The sequence below is a fragment of the Coregonus clupeaformis genome, chromosome 2 (genome assembly GCF_020615455.1).
Source record: "Coregonus clupeaformis isolate EN_2021a chromosome 2, ASM2061545v1, whole genome shotgun sequence".
Lineage (NCBI taxonomy): Eukaryota > Metazoa > Chordata > Actinopteri > Salmoniformes > Salmonidae > Coregonus > Coregonus clupeaformis.
In genome coordinates, this window is record NC_059193.1 from 34,979,264 (window position 1) to 35,004,592 (window position 25,329).

The 25,329-nt window shown below is 43.9% G+C and overlaps 1 protein-coding gene across 1 annotated transcript; it reads right to left on the reverse strand.

Moving 5' to 3' along the window:
- Nucleotides 1-539: 539 nt before the first annotated feature.
- Nucleotides 540-24,957, reverse strand: LOC121535334 (Bardet-Biedl syndrome 7 protein homolog). The gene is given in 19 exon segments (XM_045205373.1): nt 540-2,008; nt 2,198-2,285; nt 2,403-2,506; nt 2,672-2,781; nt 3,023-3,187; nt 3,637-3,776; nt 4,731-4,799; nt 4,897-4,971; nt 9,924-10,116; nt 12,792-12,894; nt 13,071-13,155; nt 14,276-14,406; nt 14,634-14,745; nt 22,970-23,070; nt 23,198-23,382; nt 23,489-23,664; nt 23,986-24,048; nt 24,187-24,252; nt 24,473-24,957. Coding segments are annotated over 19 exon segments (2,136 nt in total). The 5' UTR covers nt 24,509-24,957; the 3' UTR covers nt 540-1,874.
- Nucleotides 24,958-25,329: the final 372 nt, after the last annotated feature.

Sequence of the window (25,329 nt, forward strand, 5' to 3'; positions counted from 1 at the left end):
GTGAGAATTAGAGAACATTTATTTTGTCTTGCCCGCATTAAGTACAAGTTTTAAACCAACCTGGGCTTTCCGTAAGGTAACAAGGTCAGATTGCAGCTCTAACATAGCCTGGTCAACAGTTGGGGCTTTGGAATAAATATCAGTGTTGTCTGCATACAGATGAATATTACAATATTACAGAGAGACCAATATTATTTATATAAATAGTAAAAGAGAACAGGTCTCATTACCGACCCCTGCGGTACACATACATACATACATACATACATACATACATACATACATACATACATACATACATACATACATACATACAGTGCCTTCGGAAAGTATTCAGACCCCTTGACTTTTTTTACATTTTGTTACGTTACAACTTTATTCTAAAATTGATTAAATCGTTTTTTCCCTCCTAATCAATCTACACAGAATACCCCAAAATTACATTTACATTACATTTTAGTCATTTAGCAGACGCTCTTATCCAGAGCGACTTACATTTAGTGAGTGCAAACAATTTTTCATACTGGCCCCCCGTGGGAAACGAACCCACAACCCTGGCGTTGCAAGCGCCATGCTCTACCAACAGGAATCAGGACTAATAAAGCCAATGCAACAGCCTGCTTTACAAATGGTGGGCCTAGCACATGGATGGGCATTCATACAATTCTATTGTAGGCTGATGTGGTTGGCTACACCCCAGTAAGAACGAGCAGACATCTTTTTTTGTGTGTGTGTTTTACAAACGGTAGGCTTACCACATGGATGGGCATTCATAAAATTACATTTGAGGCAACACTGCAGACTACACCTCAGGAAGCACGGGCCGATGCCTTTTGGACTTCTTTTTTTTGGTGCAGTCCGGACTGGCCTTGATTTCCACATCCACGGACATTGGTTTTTCGTCCGGTCCAAATCTGAACCAAATTCAAATTTTGTCTGGTCTGGACCAGCCTTGATTTGGCCCTAACATAGACATCTATAAATTATGTATTTTCAACTTATATTCAAACCAAAAATGAGCCTGATTTCAACATCAGGAAAATACATATTTTCAAGGTCTGGAAAATACGTATTTCCAACTTTCATTCAGAACCAAAAATGAGCATGATTTCGACGTCCGGAAAATACGGATTTTTCAACGTCTTGGAAAATATGTACACTAGCCTTTAAAGTCCTCCAGAAGATAGTGGATCCGTCAAGACAGGTATATAGTGACCACTAGCGGCTGGCTGGATAACAACATACTGCAAACTCCGATAACTCACTGCAGAGATTGACCAAACATCACTTGCTGCATTTGTTATTAGAATCAAACTTGTGAACAAAATTAAAATGATCCGACGATCTGTTTGGCCTCTCAATCAAGTTCACACCATTTTCGTCCCAGCTCTAGGTCACTTGTCGAACAAGAATTAACAAGGGGCGTGGAATCTGAACCCCTCTATTTGATCCACCTTAGAAATCTAAAATGTTTTAGCTACAATGCAAACAGTTACAAAACGTGGAATAATTTACCATTTTAGAATAAGGCTGTAACGTAAAAAAATGTGGAAAAAGTCAAGGGGTCTGAATACTTTCCGAAGGCACTTGAATAGAAATAGAAATGTAACTGTCAAACATGAACAATTATATTTTCATGTGCAAACCTATAAAAGAGAACATACAACAGACTATATAGCTAGGCCAACAGAATATAGGCCTTTAGACATTCAGATGTTGTTGACAATTGACATAAATAATTCATAATATGTACAATAATTGATTCTAGTATCTTACAAAAAACAAACAAAGCTGAAATGTAAACTCTATATACAGAACAAAAGCTATTACAAATTAGGTGTCAAAGTTTGTGTCCTCTTTGCTCTAATTTGATATTATGCCTCATTGAAGAAATTCATCAAAGAATCCAAATCGTAGTTATCCAAAATTTCCAGCAGCAATGACACCTTTGTCTTCACATTCTGTCCTTTGAATTTGAATTTGTCGATGAAGAGGTCAGTTACCATACCTGGGGAAACAGAAGCAAAAACACACGTTACTGTGATTGTCGTTTTGCATAACCATATTGTCACATTCATTTTGCACCCAGGAGATGTAGGATCCCTGGCAAGCTAGGCTAATGTGATGGCTGATGTTTTATTTGATTTTTATTCTTGTGAAACGAGAATGTTACAGCAACAACTGTGCAATGAGATACCATAAAGTCTTTCTAGGTGAGCTGGTTGCTTCTTGTATTCCTCTAGCAGATAGGCAGAGTCCGTATTCCCCTCGTGAACCTGAAGATCCTACAAAACACACACATACACACAGAAAGAGAGCGATATGTGAGCAAGGGTTGCAATATTCAAGAAGTTTCAGTAATTTAAATAAAATCAGTTTGCAACACTGGTAGGCCTACTTGCTTTTAATGCGTCAATCAGCTGAACCTTTTTGGCCAAGAGCAGCTGATACTCAAGCTTCGGATGAATCATCTTGAGTGTGTGGCCCACTGAAACGTCATTGATATCTGAAAATTAGAGCCGCAAATACAATTGTGCGACTGTCTACATTGGCCTGGATAGAGATTATTTTTTATGAACAGAAAACAGTTTCACTCCTGCAGCGTAAATAACTAACTAGTAGCCTAAAGATACAGATAATAATAATGTACTGTAACTAGCTAAAGACCTACCATAAGAAATGTTGAGATTGTTTTTTCTTTTGGTGGCTTCTTTGGAGAGGACGTCCTTCAGTATGGAGATGGTGGAAATGTTGTCAGACTTGAAGTGGCCTTCCCCTTTCCTAAAATGACAAAAGGGGGATAACAAAACCAATATTGAATGTGTCTTAATTCAATCTCCCTAAAGTACAAGTCAAAGTGAATGGCAAAAATTATGTGAGGTGCCCTTGATTTCAGCTTGAGTTTGCACTTTTGGGATTATTCCATTAGTTACATTGTACAGGGACAAACTAAACCAAGCACACTGATTGACGCATCTGCCTGAGGGGTTAAATAAAGATTGTATTGAATTGAATTCCGAACCAGTATGTGGCTTCCAGCTGCGTGCCAAGGAAAGTGTTCTGGAAGTAGAAGGTGATATTCTCCCCTGCTGGAGTCTTCTCTGGGACCTCTGGCAAGCAGAAGACTACCCAGGAGTGGATCTCTGCAAAGCTGAATTGGCCAACCAGACTCAAAGTGTTCATGGGTCTGTATGGGGTGAGATGGAGAGATAGTGAAAGACGAGAGAAAAATAGTGAGATTGAGTCAAACACTGTCTTTCTTTCAGTAGACTATAACCATATAGGACAGTCTTAGTCAACATCCGGCACCAGTGGCTGGGAGGTTGCTGACTGCTCTGCATGCCATAGATGTTGTCCCCTTGAGCATTATAAGTCTGCTCCAGACTGACCCTTTGCCACAACCCCTCGGGGTGTGTATGTGTCTCGGGGGGGGTTGGATAAAAAGCAAAAATACAAATTTTCATACTCTGAAAAAAAAATGGACCGTTCTTATTTTTCTTCTTTTATTGCTGTCGTAAGTAACGTAAGCCAAAAAAGTGTTATTGACAGGCCAATAGAATCCCACTGCTGCACAGCCCAGTCAGGTTTTGGCAGACAACGTCTTTGTAATTACTAGTGCTTCATCCTTCTTCTTACCTGTCCTGGTCAATGGTGTGAGTTCTCTGGTGAAGGGACAGGGGTTTGATGAGGTACTGGTGTACCTGGCAGGTCTTGGGCTGCAGGCGTGGCGTGATGTAGGCCTGCAGGGTGCCATACTGGCCCTCAATGAACCTCACCTAGAGAAGGGAGAAGATGACGTGACATAGAAGTCATAAGAACACATAGCAGCGTTTCCCTTAGCATTGCTGAGTCGGGTGGGGCCAGACGGGAACTTGGACCTAGCTCTGTTGCCCCCCTGCAGAAGAGAGTGTTACTTTTGGGTCGTTCCACAAAAAGTGCCTTTTGCATCCCTTTAATATTTTAAGTAGACATTGTGCACCAATATAGAATTTTAAAAGCCTGATATATTAAATGAAGTGCCTTTTAATATAGACCACATGGAGAATTCAATAAATCTGATTTTTACTATGAAAAAATACTTGCTAAAGTGCCAAAGTTCAGCATTATGACATGTCCCTCCGGGCACCCTCTGTGATTCTAGGAAGATTTTAACCTACTTAACCCCAAGTTTTCACCAGTCATTTCTGAAGATTATTATTTATTTTAATTATTCATTTTAAGGTCAACTCTGTTACGTGAAGTAAAAGTTTATTTAATTTTTTAGAAACATTGAAAATTGAATAGTCAAATCATAGCGTAAAAGCAGGTGAGCTGGTTCTTCTCTTTTTGGCATAACACGTCAACCCTGTTACCCATACATAGACAGGCTAGAAATGTTAAAAATAATAATATATATTGTGAAGCTTGAAATTCAATTGCCACTCCCTGTTGCACACAACAAGCTTCCATTCCCTTGTCACTAGGGGATTTATGGCTGATTTAAGATAAAATCGTCAACCCTGTTATGGTCAACCCTGTTACTTTATTTAGCAATTAATATGCACTTATTATAGTCTTTTTTTTTTTTACCTCTTCAGATGGGAAAACGTGTTTTTTTATTAAGTTGAACGTGCTCTTTATGACCAAAAAAAATACAATGGTGAAATCCCAAAAATATTTGACCAAGTTTACACTCCTCCAGATCAAAAATTATGAATTTACTTTAAAACATACTCTTAAAAATCTCTCACCTTCAGCTCAAGCCGTGTAGTATTTGCTTGGCATCTGTACATAGCGAGGAGAAAATTGCCATTTAGCTTCTGAAACAGATAGCATAATTAGTGCTTTGAGGAATCTAAAGCATTAGTTTCTCAATAATCGTATTTGTATGCTCTCTGTAATAGGATTGAATCTCACCTCTGAATCACATTCGCTGAAACTCACGACAGCAGAGTTCTTGTCGACATCCAGCAGATCAATTGGTACGTCACTCTGTAAAGAAAACAATCGTACTGTTATGACTATAACTACTGTTCCCTGAAGGAGGGAACGAGGTATAACATACTATGGGGAGTCAATGACCAATCCTATTCACCTGAACAAACTGAAATCACACCCAACGGGCCAATGGATACCGAGCCTACCCTCGGAAGCCCCGCCTTCCTGGCTATAAAACTGGGGCTTGCATCCATTTCCTCAATTCAGTACCGCTCTTCAGCGAGGCCAAACTCCCTGACAGAGCGGGGCCAAAATATGTAATACCTCATTCCATCCTTCAGGGAACATTAGTTATATTCATAACTGTACGTACCCTTTCAGTCAGTCACTCAGTATAACATACTATGGGGACCAGAGTATGTGAGTGGAGCGAGGAGCGGCAAGTGCCCAATTTGACTGGAGCGCGGAGCGAGTTTCCTAAAGGCTGGAGTGTCGGCCCGCTCCAATTTCACTCCAGTAGCACTCCAAGTAGTGCTCACTTCACGAGCTCAGGGCATGCCCGGCCCAACATGTATTTGTAGTCTACTTGTGTGATGCTATAGCCCCTTGCTTTAGCTACTGTCATGGAGTTCACTAAATATCTTCATAAGGAAACTGATAAAACCCACAGGTGCAAAATCAAAGTGACTTAGAAAGATGAGGAGGACCAAGAGCAAGAGAGGGAGTGCGGTGATGCATTGTCCACAACTAAAGAATCATTGTGGAATCTGAAAAGAGTGTCTTTTGTATTTAATTCTAAGTAAGTCACAGCCTATGTGCGCAATTTATAGACTATAATGATTTAATACAATGAAATGTTGTTTAAATGCTGAGTGCTTAGTGTGTCGCACTCGCAAATGCTTCACAATGTATTTCTTTGTAGGCTAAAGCCTTGAAATAATTGATACTATAAGTAATACTATATCCTAAATAATTAATTTTCATTCCTGCTTAGGTTACTTGTCTGGCTCCTGACCTATTTAGAGTCTTTATATGCTGTTTAATACGACATGTAGCCTATTTGAAATTATGAGCGCTTCTTACAGTCACCTTTTCATGTTGTTTATTGAAATACTTTTCATTCAAATAATATGGTTTGGTTTCAATACTTCAAAACCAAATGGTAGGTCCAGGTAGTCACAAAAATAGATGGGTGTTGGTTAAATTGTGATTTTAATGAATGGAGCGAATTTGGAGCGGCAGTTTTTTTTCCTGTGAGCAAGGAGCGTTTTTTAGCGGAGCGGTTGGAAAGCACTTGGAGCGCCGGAGCGTGAGTGATGAGCGTGATTTCCAACCACTTAACTCCGCTCACATACTCTGATGGGGACATACAATCACGCTCCAAGCCGGCTCAAAGAGTACCAAACTAGGAGGCCCACGGCAGCCTAAGCACACACGTTCCACCAGCTCCAAAAAGGCGTTAATGAAGCCACCTTTCCCCCAAATACTTACCCGAGAAGCCTGAACTGTCAGAGCCCCATATAGGGAACCAGAATCTGCTGCAACTTGGCTGTGAGCACTGACCCTGCAGCCCACGTCCCTAGAACCCAAAAACAATACTTACCTTGAGAGCCTGAAATGTCAGAACTCGTACAAGGAACTGCAAGTCCAAAACAACAGAACATTTGTTGTGACTTGGTAAAACGCACACGCAGGCTGCATAGCATCGACAAGAGTCGTTGAACCACGGCAGCCCAAGGTTGAAACCCACAGGAAACCTGCAGTAATTGTGTACTCACGCGGTGCCACATCAGCCCAAGGCTCAAACCCACAGGGAACTGTGGTAACCCTGATAAATGCGCACTCTGTTCGCTGCCGCACATCAAGGCAGCCCAAGGCTCAAACACAGAGCAAAACTGTGGTACCAGGACAAAATGCTGCCTAACATCGACCACGGTGGCCCAAGTCCATAGACCCTACCGGTTCCAAAAAGGCTCACATCGAGACCTGAGGAGTCTGGAATGCCAGAACTCACACAAGGAACCGCAAGTCCAAAACAACAGGGCACCTGCTGTGACTTGATAATGTGCATTCGCGTGCCGTCTCACCGACGATGATCTCCTGGAACCAGGGTTGTCTGGGCCAACGGGGAACCACCAAAATAAAAATAAAAACATCCTGACGGACCCTCTCCACGGTGGTCTGAATCAGGTCCACCGGAGGAACGCATTGAGCAGGGTCCGAGGCCACTGAAACGCCAAAGCTTTTTCTTTCGACGCGTATGATCTATGTCGGCCCTGTTGAACCGGTCCCATATCTGGGCCACCATCGAGGGGTGCAGTCTCCATTCCATAGAGATAGGACCCCCCCCTGAAAAGTAGATCCGCACCCACGGTGAGAGATTTGGGAAGATACGTCACCCTGAGCGACAGGTAATGCACACTGCCCCATACGAGCAGATAACGGGCCAGGTTCAGGAGAGAGTCCCTCCCTGCCTGAGAGAGTTTCCCTCACTCAGAAACAGAAACAGACACATCAACAGAAGTCCCAGAGGCATCACAGCTATCATAGAGGCCATCAGACCCAATAACCGCAGGAGCAAGCTAAAAGGCACCGAGTGCCCCAGCAGAAACCGTGCCAGACAGAGCTGGAATGCGACCCTCCTCTGTTGGGACAAAAACGTATGATTCAGAACCGTCCAGAACGAGACCCAGAAACAGAATGCGCTGAGCCGGAATCAAACAACTTTTCTTGTTATTCACTACGAACCCCAGAGACTGAATATGGGAAACCAGCGTGGCAGTGTGGAGCTCCACCTATTTCCTAGACTCCGCTACGACCAGTTAATTGTCCAGATAGCCTTGCCAATACCCTGATCCCCTGGCACCGCACCGGTGCCAAAGCCGCCTCCACCACCATAGAAAAGGTGTGGGCGATAGGGAGATGAGGAGGATGTATAGTGCATTAAAATATGCATCCTCCAGATCTATGGACGTGAACCAACTGCAATGGCCGGCGAAGTGTGAGTATTTTTAACTTTCAACCTTGAGGTGCCTTGTTTAAACCTTGTTTAAAACACGCAAGTCCAGGAGCAACGCAACGTTTCATCGCTCTTGGGAACTAACAAGTACCGGCTGTACCAACCGCTCTGTACTTCTGACACGGGGACTGCCCGAACTGCCTGCTTTTGAAGGACAGAGGAAATCTCCTCTCTCAAGACAGGCGCTAGGACCTCGGGGACCATTGACTTAATTACGCCACGAAAAGGAGGACACCGCACAGCGAACTGCAGACCGTACCCCCTTGTCACCGTCCTCATCACCACCCATGGTGAACCTGCAAATGCCCGCCTCTGGACGGAGCACATTGCCAGTCTCACATACATTATCTCCTGAAGGGGCAGAGCGCCACCCTGAGGAATGGGATAATATATTTTCATATCCACCACTTTTGACAGTCTGAAAGTGGGGAAGGAAATGTGCATTCTGATACCGGGCCCACACCGGGTTCGGGGACCTCTGCAACCGGTAACTTGCACCCATTGACCGAGCCACTTGGGAGCACTGCTGCCACAGTAAATGCTTGGGGAGGAGTGCCCAGAGCCAAACAACCTTGTTGCCGAAACTGGCTCATCCAAATACATCCGCCTGTCCCTCTCAGGAATCCTGAGAACCGGCGCTGTTTATTCAGAAGCACCGTGCTAGGGTTAGCCCCCTTGTAAGCATCTGGAGCTAAGTAAATCTTTAAAACAGGGGTAAGCGATGCTTCACCGCTGCAGCGACATGAGGTAAATACACTACATGACAGCACCAGACCATTATTCCTCCTCCTTTGGCACTATGCATTCGGGCAGGTAGCGTTCTCCTGGCATCCGCCAAACCCAGATTCGTCTGCCAGATGGTGAGCGTAATTAATCAAATCAAATTTAAATTTGTCACATACACGTGTTTAGCAGATGTTATTGCGGGTGTAGCGAAATGCTTGTGCTTCACTCCAGAGAATGCGTTTCCACTCCTCCAGAGTCCAATGGCGGCAAGGTTTACACCCCTCCAGCCGACGCTTGGCATTGCACATGGTGATCTTAGGCTTGTGTGCGGCTGCTCAGCCATGGAAACCCATTTCATGAAGCTCCCTGCAAACAGTTCTTGTGCTGAAGTTGCTTCCAGAGGCAATTTGGAACTTGGTGTGTTGCAACCGAGGACTTCAACACTCGGTGGTCCCGTTCTGTGAGCTTGTGTGACCTACCACTTCGCGGCTGAGCTGTTGTTGCTCCTAAACATTTCCACTTCACAATAACAGTACTTACAGGCAGCTCTAGCAGGGCAGAAATTTGAAGAACTGACTTGTTGGAAAGGTGGCATCCTATGAGCACGGTCGGAGATTCAAACTTGGCTGGTTAGCCTTTTTGAACTTACTTCTTACCACTGGCCACCTTACTCAAGAAAGGAAGCACTGGCTCCACAAGCAGAGCAGAAAGTAGTGGGGTTTTATCAAACACAAATCCTACCCAAGTAAGGAAGCATTAGCTGGACAAGCAGAACAGAAAGTAGTTCGATTTTAGCAAACACAAAAACCGATACCAAGCCCCAAAACATCTAGGGGGACGAGTACTCTCTCCCCACTAACAGACACCTAAGTTGGATCAGAATCTCGGAGCCTTCGTGTGCTTGAAAAGTTTGTATATTGCGTGACACACGTTCTTCCTTCAGGCAAGCTGAAGAGCAAAGGAAATGGATCAGAGCCCCGGTATTGTAGCCAGTAGAGGCGGGGCTTCTGAGGGCGGACTCGGCATCCGTTGGGTGTGGTTTTAGTTTGCTTCAGGTGGATAGGATTGGTCGTTGACTCCCCATAGTATGTTATAACGAGTGACCGACTAAAATGGAACCTAACATTACAATCCATTACATAAAAGTCGTGGTCACATAGCCGTATCATTAGTAGATCTCTCTCATTCAAAAAAACGCTCAAATCTCTCTTTCTTGTTCAATACACCACATAAAAAATACAGTTTAGTCAATTTCTTTCACCTGCAGCAGCAGATTGTCAATGGCCGTCTGCACTTCCAAAGTGAGGCTGTAGCTGGCGTCATCCTGACACAGGGTGAACTTGTCGTTGACGTTGAACACGGGCATGGCAGAGATGGCCGTACTGGACTGGGAGGTCTGCTGGTACTTCTCACGGCCCTGAAGGACCTTCATCTGCAGTTGGTCTAGCTCTGCCCTGAGGGTGACATGTGCTGTGTGTTCATAGTGGGAGAATTACAACAGACAGTAAGCAGGTTTCCATTGACCCAGGTTTATTTGACAAAGGCAATGTGACAACAAACAACACTGCGACATGTGAAATGGAAACGGCAGATATAGGAGACATTTTCTAACATTTTTATCCGTTCGACGGGTGGATTTTTATTTTGTCTAACTTTCTTTATTACGACAAATGACGATGGAAACTGTGTTTCTCGAATAAAATGATGATTGGCAAATACTTGAAGGTACACGGAGCACGTGAATTCATCACGTAACTATAAGCTCCACTCTGGTTAGAATGTCTATTGCTCCACTCCACACTGAATTCTAAATGCCTACTGCTTGCAAGTACAATTTCTTAACTATAAAAACAATGTTTCTTTGCAGGAAAAGGATTGTCCTGACATTCAAGAATGCTTGAATTGCTTCGCCTTACTTTTCTGGCTGGCTGGCAAGTTTCACCATCCAATTATTTCGGATCTACAGAAGTGCAAGTTTCACCATGGCACAGGCCGTGGCGATACGTTGGCACATGAGAATTATTGCATTCTATCCACGCTGGCTTTCGCGGGCTACCTGAGACATGAAACTAGTCCGTGCATCAATACAAGTATATCATAAAATACGGTATACCGCCCAGCCCTAATGAGAATTATTAGAAAATGGCCCACTATTAGTCAATTCTTGCATTCTAACCATGCTGGCTTTCATGGGCTACCTGAGACATGAAACAGATAGGTGGACAGGCATACAGGCTGTCGCCAATTTATTAATGTGCAATTTACCTAAATGGGTAATGGACAAACTCGACCAATACAGTTCAATCAATCAATTTTATTTTATATAGCCCTTCTTACATCAGCTAATATCTCGAAGTGCTGTACAGAAACCCAGCCTAAAACCCCAAACAGCTAGTAATGCAGGTGTAGAAGCACGGTGGCTAGGAAAAACTCCCTAGAAAGGCAAAACCTAGGAAGAAACCTAGAGAGGAACCAGGCTATGAGGGGTGGCCAGTCCTCTTCTGGCTGTGCCGGGTGGAGATTATAACAGAACCATGCCAAGATGTTCAAAAATGTAGTTTTATTCGACACTGTAGATTTTTTGTGACGTCATTACCTCCAGTGGTTTTTATTGGCACAAGATAGTTAAATGGAAACGCACCCTAGCAGGCAATTGTCGCATCTATTTTCTATGCAAACTCCCTAAATGTCGACAACAACAAAAAAATTCACTGGACAGGTTCATGGAAACATACACTACATGACCAAAAGTATGCAGACACCTGCTCGTCGAACATCTTATTACAAAATCATGGGCATTAATATGGGGTTGGTCCCCCCTTTGCTGCAATAACAGCCTCCACTATTCTGGGAAGGCTTTCCACTAGATGCTGGAACATTGCTGTGGGGACTTGCTTCCATTCAGCCACAATAGCATTAGTGAGGTCAGGCCTGGCTCGCAGTCAGCATTCCAATTCATCCCAAAGGTTTTCGATGGGGTTGAGGTCAGGGCTCTGTGCAGGCCAGTCAAGTTCTTCCACACCGATCTCGACAAACCATTTCTGTATGGACCTCGCTCTGTGCACGGAGGCATTGTTATGCTGAAACAGGAAAGGGCCGTCCCCAAACTGTTGCCACGAAGTTAGAAGCACAGAATTGTCCAGAATGACATGGTATGCTGTAGCGTTAAGATTTTCCTTCACTGGAACTAAGGGGCTTAGCCCAAACCATGAAAAACAGCCCCAGACCATTATTCCTTCTCCACCAAACTTTACAGCTGGCACTATGCATTGGCGCAGGTAGCGTTCCTCTGGCATCCGCCAAACCCAGATTCATCCGTCGGACTGCCAGATGGTGAAGCGTGATTCATCACTCCAGAGAACGCGTTTCCACTGCTCCAGAGTCCAATGGCGGTGATCTTAAAAAAAAAATCTTTACACCACTTCAGCCGATGCTTGGCATTGCGCATGGTGATCTTAGGCTTGTGTGTGACTGCTCGGCCATGGAAACCCATTTCATGAAGCTCCCAACGAACAGTTATTGTGCTGATGTTGCTTCCAGAGGCAGGTTGGAACTCGGTAGTGAGTGTTGCAACTGAGGACAGACGATTTTTACGCGCTACACGCTTCAGCGCTTGGTGGTCCCGTTCTGTGAGCTTGTGTGGCCTACCACTTCGCGGCTGAGCTGTTGTTGCGACTAGACGTTTCCACTTCACAATAACAGCACTTACAGTTGACTGGGGCAGCTCTAGCAGGGCAGAAATGTAATGAACTGACTTGTTGGAAAGGTGGCATCTTATGACGGTGCCACGTTGAAAGTCACTGAGCTCTTCATTACGGGCCATTCTACTGCCAATGTTTGTCTATGGAGATTGCATGTCTGTGTTCTTGATTTTATACACCTGTCAGCAACGGGTGTGCCTAAAATCCACAAATTTGTGGGGGGTCCACATACTTTTGTATATATAGTGTAGCTACTATCTGTCCTCATAATTAAGTTAGCTACCTCTAACGTTTGCAAAATACAGGACTCCTATCTTTGTTTTGTACTAAACTACCACTTTTTCTGTTGAATTAGCCTTGCCAACACTGAGTTTTGCTTACAAAGTTCCATTGATATCGATTGCAAATGCAGGTGACAACAAGTATACCTGAGAGCTGCCACTTTGTTCTGGGTCTCCCGACTCATTTTGACTTCCTCTCCAGGGCCTGCCTCTGCCTGCTGGGGCTCTGTAGTTAGCCCTGTCACCCACCCTGGACACACACATATTGCCATTTCAAGTCGCTCACAACATTGTATCTGTATCTCCTAGAGATCACTTATTGGGAGCAGCAAACAGTCAGCGGACATCACTTTATTCTCGCTCTAGTGGTTCTTCTTTTTGTATAGCTTATGCATAACACACTATTTTCTTTCGTTGATAGCTCACCTGTATACGTGGCTGTCAGAACCTCGTCATAAGACTCCTTCCCAACACAGCCACCCTGAATAGAGTTGACGCTCTCCGACAACACCTAGTAGGGGGGTGGCGGCACAGGTCCTAATCCAGGCACTTGTCATCTCCCGTCTGGATTACTGCAACTCGCTGTTGGCTGGGCTCCCTGCCTGTGACATTAAACCCCTACAACTCATCCAGAACGCGGCAGCCCGTCTGGTGTTCAACCTTCCCAAGTTCTCTCACGTCACCCCGCTCCTCCGCACACTCCACTGGCTTCCAGTTGAAGCTCGCATCTGCTACAAGACCATGGTGCTTGCCTATGGAGCTGTGAGGGGAACGGCACCTCCTTACCTTCAGGCTCTGATCAGTCCCTACACCCAAACGAGGACATTGCGTTCTTCCACCTCTGGCCTGCTGGTCCCCCCTACCTCTGCGGAAGCACAGTTCCCGCTCAGCCCAGTCAAAACTGTTCGCTGCTCTGGCACCCCAATGGTGGAACAAGCTCCCTCACAACGCCAGGACAGCGGAGTCACTGACCACCTTCCGGAGACACTTGAAACCCTACCTCTTTAAGGAATACCTGGGATAGTATAAAAGTAATCCTTCTACTAACGTGAATTCAACGTGAACTCAACTAAACATTTCACCATGTCATTGGATTTAGGTTAAAAGTTGGATAAAAAAATATGAAATGCCCTTACATTGATGACTTTTTGCAAATCCAATCAGTTTTTCACGTTGATTCAACGTCATCACATAGATTTTTTGGGTTGAAATGATGTGGAAACAAAGTTGATTCAACCAGTTTTTTCCCAGTGGGATGGGTGAAGTAGGCAAGCATCTTTTTGGCATCAGAACGGCCTAATTCTCACTTGAAACATAGTTTTTGTGTTTAATAGACTAAATTACACATTCTGTTAACATTGGACTCCAGAGTGATATGTTCTTGTAATTTGTACTCCATGTCATTTCAGATTTTGATTTACTGTATCACAAAGTAGTTTGATGTAGTGAATTACTTTTTCAAAGTAAACTATAGTCTTCTAAAGGGTAGCTTTAGTGTAGCTTAACTTCTTCCAGTGTGAAGTAATTGGTAGCTTGGTAAATAATATTTTCAGAATAGCTTCCCCAACACTGGTGGTTGGACACCCTAGGATATAAGATATAGGACAGGAAAAAAATAATAGTGGACTCACATGCTCAAAGCGCAACGACAGCTCGTCGGAGCTGTCAATGGCATAGACCTTCACTGTCCCATCGTCCCTGCCAACCAGGATGTCTTTCACCCCATCACCCAGGATATCAAACGTGTCAATGCACAAAACACCTATAGGCAACAACCACAGAAAAAGAAAATGGGAATAAGCTGAATGAATGGAATAATGCTAGCTATATCATTGAATGATGACCAACATGGTAAATCAATGTAAATAACATTCTTATAACATAAGATGCCAATACGTGTGCTAATTGCGTTTAAGTGCATAGATACTCTTGAGTCTCTGACAGATAAAACATATACTAGCTAGTATAGTTTCTTTAACAGTTCCGTACCTCCTTTCTTTTTGTCATTATCAATCTCCCATTTAGAAGAGGAAGAGGAATCAGTTATCCTAATCAGTCCCAGTTTTCCATCCACAGTTCCATAGAGAATGTCTTCGCCATTAGTCCCATTAGTCCCAGACAGTGTGGTAGAAGTAGTGCCTTCAGAAAGTATTCACACCCCTTGACTTTTTCCACATTTTGTTGTGTTACAAGTTGGGGTTAAAATTGATTTCATTGTCATTTTTTTGTCAACGATCTACACAAAATAGTCTAACATTTGTAAAAAAAAATAAGTTTATGAAAAATAAAACACTCATATCTTGATTAAGTATTCAACCCCCTGAGTCAATACATGTTAAAATCACCTTTGGAAGCGATTACAGCTGTAAGTCTTTCTGGGTAAGTCTAAGAGCTTTGCACACCTGGATTGTACATTTATTTAAATTCTTCAAGCTCTGTCAGGTTGGTAGTGGATCATTGCTAGACAGCCATTTTCAAGTCTTGCCATACATTCTTAAGCCGATATAAGTCAAAACTGTAACTCAGCCACATTCAATGTCGTCTTGGTAAACTCCAGTGCGTATTTGGCCTTGTGTTTTAGGTTATTCTCCTGCTAAAAAATTAATTTGTCTCCCAGTGTCTGTTGGAAAGCAGACTAAACCTGTGCTTAGCTCTATTCCGTTTCATTTCATCCTAAAAAAACTCCCTGGTCCATGCCGATGACAAGCATACCCATAACATGATGCAACCACCACCATGCTTGAAAATATGAAGTGGTACTCAGTGATGTGTTGTGTTGGATTTGCCCCAAACATAACACTTTGTATTCAGGACTTAAAGTTAATTTCTTTGACACATTTTTTGCAGTTTTATTTTTATTTGCCTTATTGCAAACATGATGCATGTTTTGGAATATTTTTATTCTGTACAGGCTTCCTTCTTTTCACTCTGTCATTTAGGTTAGTATTGTGCAGTAACTACAATGTTGTTGATGTATCCTCAGTTTTCAGTTATCACAGCCATTAAACTCTGTAACTGTTTTAAAGTCACTATTGGCCTCATGGTGAAATCCCTGAGCCGTTTCGTTCCTCTCTGGCAACTGAGTTAGGAAGGACGCCTGTATCTCTGTAGTGACTGAGTGTATTGATACACCATCCAAAGTGTAATTAATAACTTCACCATGCCCAAAGGGACATTCAATGTCTGCTTTTTAAAATGTTTTACCCATCTACCATTAGGTGTCCTACTTTGCGAGGCATTGGAAAACTTCCCTGGTCTTTGTGGTTGAATCTGTGTTTGAAATTCACTATTCGACTGAGGGACCTTACAGATAATTGTATGTGTGGGGTACAGACACGAGGTAGTGTGACGACCCTCCCACTCTGTCTGCCGTATTCTCTCTTTGCTCTTGTTTCCTTATTAGGATGCCGGTGGGCGGAGTTGGGAGGGTCGTCAGCTACATGGGAAACACCTGGGCCGGGTGTGTCCCAGCATAAATGGACCTCTTCCACATTCATTGAGGAGACTCTCTCCAGGCAGATACTTTGGTTGTGGTATTTTTGTGGCCTTTTTGGTTGTTTGCTTTGGCACCTCTCAACACTTTTCCATATTACATTTAAGCATGCAAACACTCACTTACACTACTGATTACTGATTACACACACCATTGTTATTTGATTTAGTTTACTTCAGTTAATAAATATATACTTTGAGTATTCCTTGTCTCCACGTGTCTCCCTTTTGTTACGAACTTGAGCCGGTTCGTGACAAGTGGGGGCTCGTCTGGGATCTTGAACTGGTTGTGTTTGGGAGAACGTGGAGTTAATGTCCAATTCTGTAGGGTCTTTCTTTGTAAATTTTGTTAGTTTGTTTGCGTTTGATAGGCCCAGTATTGGTTGCCTTTGGGTTGTGTACTGCGTTGGAGAGAGTACATTGGTTAGTTTCCAGTCCCTGCCCAGCCTGGAAACTCTTGCTCGACTCGCTGTTGGGACATCGGTCTGAGGAGGTGAGTACAATCGGCTGTGTACCTCAGTGGGAGATTGGGTAGGGTAGTGACATTTTCTACCCGGAGCTATAGCTTTTTCCCCTGATAGGCTTAGTGACGTGTTTTGTTTTGGAATACGTTGGGCATGGTTAAATGTTTGTTATTTTTGTGTGGTGTCTGTGGACTGAGCAGTTGTCTCGGGGCACATCCGTGGCTTTGGGGGAATCTACCAGCGTGCTGGGGGGTTTAATTCCTTGCCAGCGGGCTACAGTGCGTAATTACCCACCGCGAATCTGCACGAAGACTAGGGTTGAGTTATTGTAGGTTTTGGGGAAGCTCCATATCCCAGCTCTCTTCTGTGGTACTCGGTGTGATTGTCATTTCTCTTGTGTCTGGTGTGCTCAGCAGAGGGGTTGAGCAAGATTATTATGATATATATATATATTTTTTTTCTTCCTGATTATGGCGTCTAATGTAGACGAGTTCATTCGCTTTCCATCAGAAGAACTGTTAGAATTATGTACTAAAGAACAGCTGTTGAAGGTTGCTGAACACTACAAGGTTGAAATTAGTGATAAACGTCAAAAAAATTCTATTAGGTTAATATTGAAGGCCAATTTGATGGAGAGTGGTATTCTGGATGTTACCACTGGGGCAGCCTCTGCTGAGGAAACGTTGTCTCCCCGATATGTTACAATGACCGCTCCATCGGGTAGTCATAGTAGTCTTCTTTTTGAACAGCAGAAAGAACTGCTTCTGTTACAGCTAGGGCATGATCGGGTAAAATATGAAAGGGAATTGGAATTTAAACAGGATATGGAGCGTGCTAAAATCAAGCTGCAACAAGAGCGACTAGAGTTGGTTAGGGAAGGAAAGCTCTCAGGGGAGAGTTTGCTCTGGGAAGGGGATCCAGAGTTACCTAGGGGTCGTTCCTCTTTTGGTCGTAATCCAGACACATTTGATATTGTTGGGAATTTACGGTTGTTGCCCCAGTTTAATGAAAAGGACCCGGAGACATTATTTTCGTTGTTTGAGCGTGTTGCTGACGCTAGGAGTTGGCCTGATTCTGATCGCACTTTGATGTTGCAGTGTGTGCTGACTGGTAAAGCGCAAGAAGCATATTCAGCTCTTAGTGTAGCAGACAGTGTTAGTTATGAGAAGGTTAAAACGGCTGTTTTACAGAGTTACGAATTGGTCCCTGAGGCTTACCGCCAACGATTTAGAACTTTAAAAAGGGATGATCAGCAGACTCATGTTGAGTTTGCGCGAATATTATCTTCACAGTTCAATCGCTGGTGTTCCGCCTCTGCAGTTATGACTTTCCAAGGGCTGTGTGATCTGATTATGTTAGAACAATTTAAGGACACAATCCCTGATCGTATAGCGACGTACATTAACAAACGAAAAATAAAGACTGTCGCTGAAGCTGCGGTTTTGGCAGATGAATATGTGTTGACTCACAAATGTTTTTGCAGAACCCCGTATTCGGAGTGAGTGGGGGCGTTCGCAGAGATTTGGGCCTCGCTCGCCGAGATACTTCGGTTCTCGGGCAGAGTTTCATTCAACTAGGGTTGAGCCTGATACCCGTGGTAAAACTGACTTTGGTCAAGAGTGTCACTACTGTCAAGAATTAGGTCATTGGAAAAATGAATGTCCGATTCTTAGGTCTAGGGGTAAATTCAGTACAGGTGCTTATGGTAAATCGAGGCCTGCAGCGTTAGCAGCGCCTGTTCCACATCAGTTCACTCCTGACGCATTGTCTCATGCCCAGAGCCAGGTGAAGGGCTACATTGATCCCGACTATTTACCTTTCGTTACGGAGAGTTTTGTGTCTATGGTAGGAAGTAAGAACCTAGTGCCAGTAAAGATCCTAAGAGACACAGGTGCCTCTGAATCATTTGTGTTGGAATCTGTGTTACCCTTCTCTGCGGAGACTGATTCGGGGAATAGTGTTCTAATTAGGGGAATAGGTTTGAACACTCTGTCAGTTCCATTGCATAAACTGATGTTGGATTGTGGACTGGTGAAAGGTGAGGTTGTTGTGGGGGTGCGTCCTTCATTGCCTATTGAGGGTATTGACGTGATCCTTGGAAATAACTTGGCTGGGGAGCGTGTGTGGCCTATCGCGTTTCCGAACCGGAGATGGTGTTTAAACCGGCTCAAGTTCGTAACAAAAGGGAGACACGTGGAGACAAGGAATACTCAAAGTATATATTTATTAACTGAAGTAAACTAAATCAAATAACAATGGTGTGTGTAATCAGTAATCAGTAGTGTGAGTGTTTGCATGCATAAATGTAATATGGAAAAGTGTTGAGAGGTGCCAAAGCAAACAACCAAAAAGGCCACAAAAATACCACAACCAAAGTCAAAGTATCTGCCTGGAGAGAGTCTCCTCAATGAATGTGGAAGAGGTCCATTTATGCTGGGACACACCCGGCCCAGGTGTTTCCCATGTAGCTGACGACCCTCCCAACTCCGCCCACCGGCATCCTAATAAGGAAACAAGAGCAAAGAGAGAATACGGCAGACAGAGTGGGAGGGTCGTCACACTCCCCCCCCATAAGACCGGGGACCAACAAGGACCCCGGACCAACGTACCAGCCCCTGCGTCCCAAACCGACAAATTGTACATGTTCACACCTCCACTTGCCCCACCCATCATCCTCCTCTCCAGACCTCAGCAACCTTTACACAGGAAGCAACCTTTAAGAGGAAAGAAGAACCCAAGACTAGGAGGGGACAAACAGGAAAGATAGAACATGACAAAATCAAACAATGGTCGGTCACATCAATATTCATGAACAGGGCGCACGAGAGAGCGCATCAGCAATCACGTTATCAGTCCCCCGGATGTGCCGCACATCTAGATGGAAGGATTGTAAAAATAAACACCATCTCATTATCCTCTGATTTGGACACCTCATGGACCTCAAAAAGGTGAGAGGGTTATGGTCGGTGTAGACCACAATAGGTACTACACCCGACCCAACATACACTTCAAAGTGTTGTAGCGCCCATATAAGTGCTAATGCTTCTTTTTCAATGACCGAATAGTTCAACTGATAATGGTTAAACTTTTTGGAAAAGAAACTAACAGGCCTCTCAACCCCAGCCACATCTGCTTGCAGCAAAACTGCACCCGCCCCCACATGACTAGCATCCACCTGCAAGGTAAATGACAAATCAACACGAGGAGCAGCCAGTACCGGAGTTGAAGTAAGCAACCTCTTTGCATCTTCGAAAGCCTGTTGACAATGAGAAGACCATACGTACACAGCCTTAGCTTTCAGCAAATCTGTCAAGGGAGCGACCACAGTAGAGAAGTTCCTACAAAAACCACGATAATACCCAATCATTCCCAAGAAACGCATCAGTTCCTTTTTAGTAGTTGGTAGTGGAAAAGCATCGATAGCTACCACTTTAGCCCGAACAGGACGCACTTCACCCTGCCCAACCACCTTTCCAAGGTATGTAACAGTCGCTTGAGCAAACTCACATTTAGCCAAATTTATCGTGAGGCGACCCGCAGCCAGACGTCCGAACAAGGCTTGAATACGGGACAGATGTTCCTCCCAAGTATCTGCATATATCACTACATCGTCCAGATAAACAGCGCACCCGGCCAGACCAGAGACAACCCTGTTCATAAGTCGCTGAAAAGTGGCAGGCGCATTACGCAGTCCGAACCTCATAACCGAATACGAGTACAGACCAAAAGGTGTAATAAAGGCAGAGATTTCACGTGCCCTACTCGTCAGTGGCACCTGCCAATACCCCTTTAACAGGTCAAATTTGCTCACAAACTTAGCTGCGCCCGACTTGATCAACGCAGTCCTCCATCCGAGGAAGAGGAAATGAATCCGGCTTAGTGACATCGTTTACCTTACGGTAGTCCGTACAAAATCTATTTGTTCCATCCGATTTACTGACCAAGATACAGGGAGAAGCCCAACTGGAGAAAGAAGGCTCTGCTATTTTACTCTCCAGCATGTACCTGACCTCAGCATCCAGACAACGCAGTTTCTCTGAAGAAACTCTATAGAACCGTTGACGAATGGGGTCAGCATCTCCAATGTCAATATCATGTTCTATTAAGTTTGTACGTGTAGGTGTATCAGAAAACAACCCTGGAAATCTCCGAATCAAACCAATCATCTCTTTCCGCTCATCAACAGGTAGATGAGTAAGAAGGCTATCTAAAATCTCCAGTGTCTCTGAATTTTTCAATCTACCCTGCAGTATGCAATCGTCAGGACCAGAAACATCTTCCTGCTCCTGCACAGACCTAGCATGACCAGAACTCAGGGAATAAACAGTATCAGCCAAAAGAACAGCCTTACCGTCCTCTGTAGACTCCCCTGTTCAGTCTCAGAGGAACGTGCATAATAGGGTTTTAACAAATTTACATGGCACAGTTGGTTTGCTTTCCTCCGTTCTGGAGTGGCAACTAGATAATTTTGCTCAGTGTACTGGCACACCGCTGTATATGGACCTTGAAACTTGGCTTGAAAAGGAGAACCAACAATTGGCAGCAGAGCCAGAACCTGATCACCTGGACTAAAGTGACGAGGCTCAGCTCGGCGATCATATATGCTCTTCATCCTGTCCTGTGAAGATGATAGCTTCTCTTTAGCCATCACCCACATATGATAACAGGGACTGAGGAGGCTCGGGAGACTTCCAGTCATCCTGGAGAACAGATAAAAGCCCACGCACCCGATGTCCAAACACTAGGTCATTTGGGCTAAAACCCGTGCTCTCCTGTGAAACCTCCCTAGCTGCTAACAATAACCAAGGCAACCCCTCCTCCCAATCCTTTTCCATCTCAGTACAATAAGCTCTCAACAACGACTTAAGTGTTTGATGGAAACGTTCCAGTGCTCCTTGACTTTGGGCATGATAGGCGCTAGACAAGTTGTGTTTAATATGGAGTTGTTGGAGAACCTGACCAAAGAGATTAGAGGTGAAATTAGATCCTTGATCACTTTGAATGACCTTAGGGATTCCAAACAGTGAGAGAAACTGAGTCAAAGCTTTTAACACAGCCTTAGTCGTGATAGACCGGAGAGGATAGGCAGCAGGAAACCTAGTGGTCTGACACATCACAGTCAACAAATAATTACTACCCTTTCTAGAACGAGGCAGAGGACCAACACAGTCAATAATCAAATACTCAAAAGGTTTACTGAGTACAGGAATAGGGAACAGTGGTACCGGCTTAATAGCTTGATTAGGTTTACCAGTTAATTGACAGGTGTGACAAGTTTTGATGAAATCAGAAACATCCCTCTTTAATCTTGGCCAAAAGAAATGTCGTAATATACGATTGTAGGTTTTTCTCACACCCATATGCCCAGCAACGTCATTGTGAGAAGTTGTTAGCACCAACTCACGAAGCTTAACTGGTACCACCACCTGACTAATCGCCTCCCCCAGAAAACAACTACCATGAGACATCCACTTTCTCATCAGGACCTCCTCTTGGAGAAAATAGCCCTGTGCGACATCTCCCAACTGTTCCACAGGCACAATTTGGTCCAGCAACTCTTCTAATGTAGGGTCAGTCCGTTGCGCCTCGATTAAATCGGAGCGGGATATAGATAACGGGATAACAGGGAAAACAGTAACAGACTTCTTTGTGGTATTCTCGTTAGCCAGTTCCGTGACCAGGTCGTCATGGATCATAGAACGCGTCACTGCACACGCAGAAAACACCTCTGGGAAATTCTGCGCACTCTCATCAGGAATCCCTACAATTGAAGGCTTAGTGGAAACCACTAAAGATGGAAACACGATAGGCCACACACGCTCCCAGCCAAGTTATTTCCAAGGATCACGTCAATACCCTCAATAGGCAATGAAGGACGCACCCCCACAACAACCTCACCTTTCACCAGTCCACAATCCAACATCAGTTTATGCAATGGAACTGACAGTGTTCAAACCTATTCCCCTAATTAGAACACTATTCCCCGAATCAGTCTCCGCAGAGTCTTCTCATGTTAAACACTATTATTGTACACAGAGCGAGTCCATACAACTTATTATGTGACTTGTTAAGCAACTTTTTACTCGTGAATTTATTTAGGCTTGCCATAACAAAGGGGTTGAATACTTATTGACTCAAGACATTTCAGCTTTTCATTTCTAGTAATTTCTAAAAACATAATTCCACTTTGACATTGTGGGGTTTTGTGTGTAGGCCAGTGACAAAAAAATCTAAAATGTAATCAATTTTAAATTCAGGCTGTAACCAACAAAATGTGGAAAAAGTCAAGGGGTGTGAATACTTTCTGAAGGCACTGTAAGTACAGGGATGTGTGAAATTGACATTTGAGTTCAGTATAAGAATTTTGTACTTGCCTCCATCTCTATTGTACAGCTCCAAAACTGAGGGAGGACCAGGGACTTCAATATCATACAAAAGCTCAGATCCCTATGGGCAAGAAAACACAAACTCTTTGAAGTACTTATATTCTCATACTGCAGTACTCATACACAATTTCCATTCACCCATTAGAAAACATGCATTGGATTGTATGGAAATGATATAAATGATAAATAGACAGTGTGGTAAAATCTTCACCTGCAACACTGAGAACTCTGTCTTGACATGCCAACACAGGGACAACGCGGCCCAAGTTCTCAGCAGACAAACACACAATGTCATTGATTTTGTCTCCAGACAGGTAGTAGTCTTGGTCCTTGCAGTCACAGTAGTGGTTGTAGATGTAACTCGCACACACAAAAAGGTCTGCTCCTGAAACGTGCCTGCAAAACACATTGAAGGCATTTTTTTTTTTTTTTAACAAACATGTGTAGAGAGCCTGGAACCGAGGCAAGGTAACCTATTTCACATCAAAAAGTTAAGACTCACATGGCATTAATGCTTTCTGTAAGGTTGGCCTCAAAGGACAGGAACTGTTTGCCTTTCTTGGTGTATCCCTTCACTTCCGAGCCGGCACACACAAAGATCTTCTCCTGCGGGGTTCCAAGAGCCCCACCCAGGTCCAGCCTGGTTATCTTCTGCCCTGGCAAGGTCTTGAACACAGGCTAGAAAAGATAACCACAATCAACATTCATAAAATGGAACTTTATTTATTTATTACACAACGGAAACGTGTATTTTTGAGGACACGGTACCCATCCCACCAAACAGCACATGGTCAGCTGCAGAGCAGTTTCCCTGGAGCAGGTTAGGGGGACCATGGCAGTAGGCATTCATATGAAGTCCTTGAAAGTGGTTGTCCTCTCCTAGCCTAGGTGCCAGTCCGGTTCTGCTTTAGCCAACAATGATGAATGAGTTGGCTAAAAACAGACTGGAACCCAGGCTAGTATTTCAATGATGTTGACTGTGTAAGACCCAATACATACCACAGCTTCTCCTTTTTTCATCCCAAAACAAGTTACCACACCATCATGATCAGCAACAGCAACCTGTAACACGCAAAATGAAATGTGTAACTCAATAATTGGGGCATTGTTCAGAGCCAGATTTACAAAAGCATATATTCCAAACCAACCACAAGGCTATTTATGGGTCACTTCTAATTATGTACATGAACATTACAGTACCTTTTGGGTTGCTTTGCGTCCCAAGGCAGGGAGGAGCCTCATGGTTTTCTGAGATGTCACACCAACCTGTGACGATGAACGTGACAGCCAGAGTAAATCAGTATCACAATTCATCGACAGTTACTAAAGACAAAGTTGGCTGAGTAAAAAAAAAAAGCAGTCCTTTTCCCATTCAGGCTACTATGTATTTAGCCATAACATTAGTGACATGATCAGTGCCAGGGGTCAAAATGTAGGAAAAAGCTATATAGCTAAATTATCTAGTTACTGTTGCTAACTCAGTTACCTGCAGATAATCAACTCGATTGAGGCTGATCTCCATGATGTTCTCTTGGCTTGATGCGAGTATTTGCTCATCAGAAATTGGTGTACAATTCAATTGATTAGATACTGTAGCTAGGTCAATTATCCAAAGAAGCTGGGTTTCTGTCCAGTAACGTTAACCGTTAAGAACAAGCTATTTCCGACCGGGTTACAGTTATCTAAATCAACGTTAGCTAGCTAATAAAGATGGCTGTCTAGCTAACATCCGAGTTTAGCAAAGAGCATTTTGTCAGAATGTGATTATCAAAAACAGTACAGCTCTATGGGATTATCCTGTAGTAGGGATTAGCCTAGAGGTGCGTTCGTAAATTCACTCTGGTTACTACTCCGTTTTCAGGGCACTCTCGCGTCCGTCTGAGTGTGCCAAAGCGCAGAATAATTGAATTTACGAACGCTCAACACCCGTTGCATATGGCTGGTGTCAGTAAACGTCGGTAAAAAAGCGTAATTAAATTGTTGCCAGCAGCACAGTTACAGCCACCAACGCTCAGTTACAGTCACCAACGCTCTGGACAACATGAAAACAGCCTAACCAGCTCTGCTAGGGCGACTAAAATGGTCAGAGTGAGGTGTTCTATCATTTGTGTCTGGAAGCAGCTAGCCAACGTTAGCCAGTTAGCTTGGGTGCTTGACTGCCGTTGTGAGGTCAGAACGCTCCGATCAACCTACTCCTCGGCCAGAACGTCCAGTGTGCGCTCTGAACGCTCTGAATTTACGCACGCGCACTCTGGCACACCAGATTGAATTTACGAACACACCCCTAGTTGGCTAATTTAGTTGGTTTGCTAACGCTGTAACTACTCGAAATCCACGTGACAA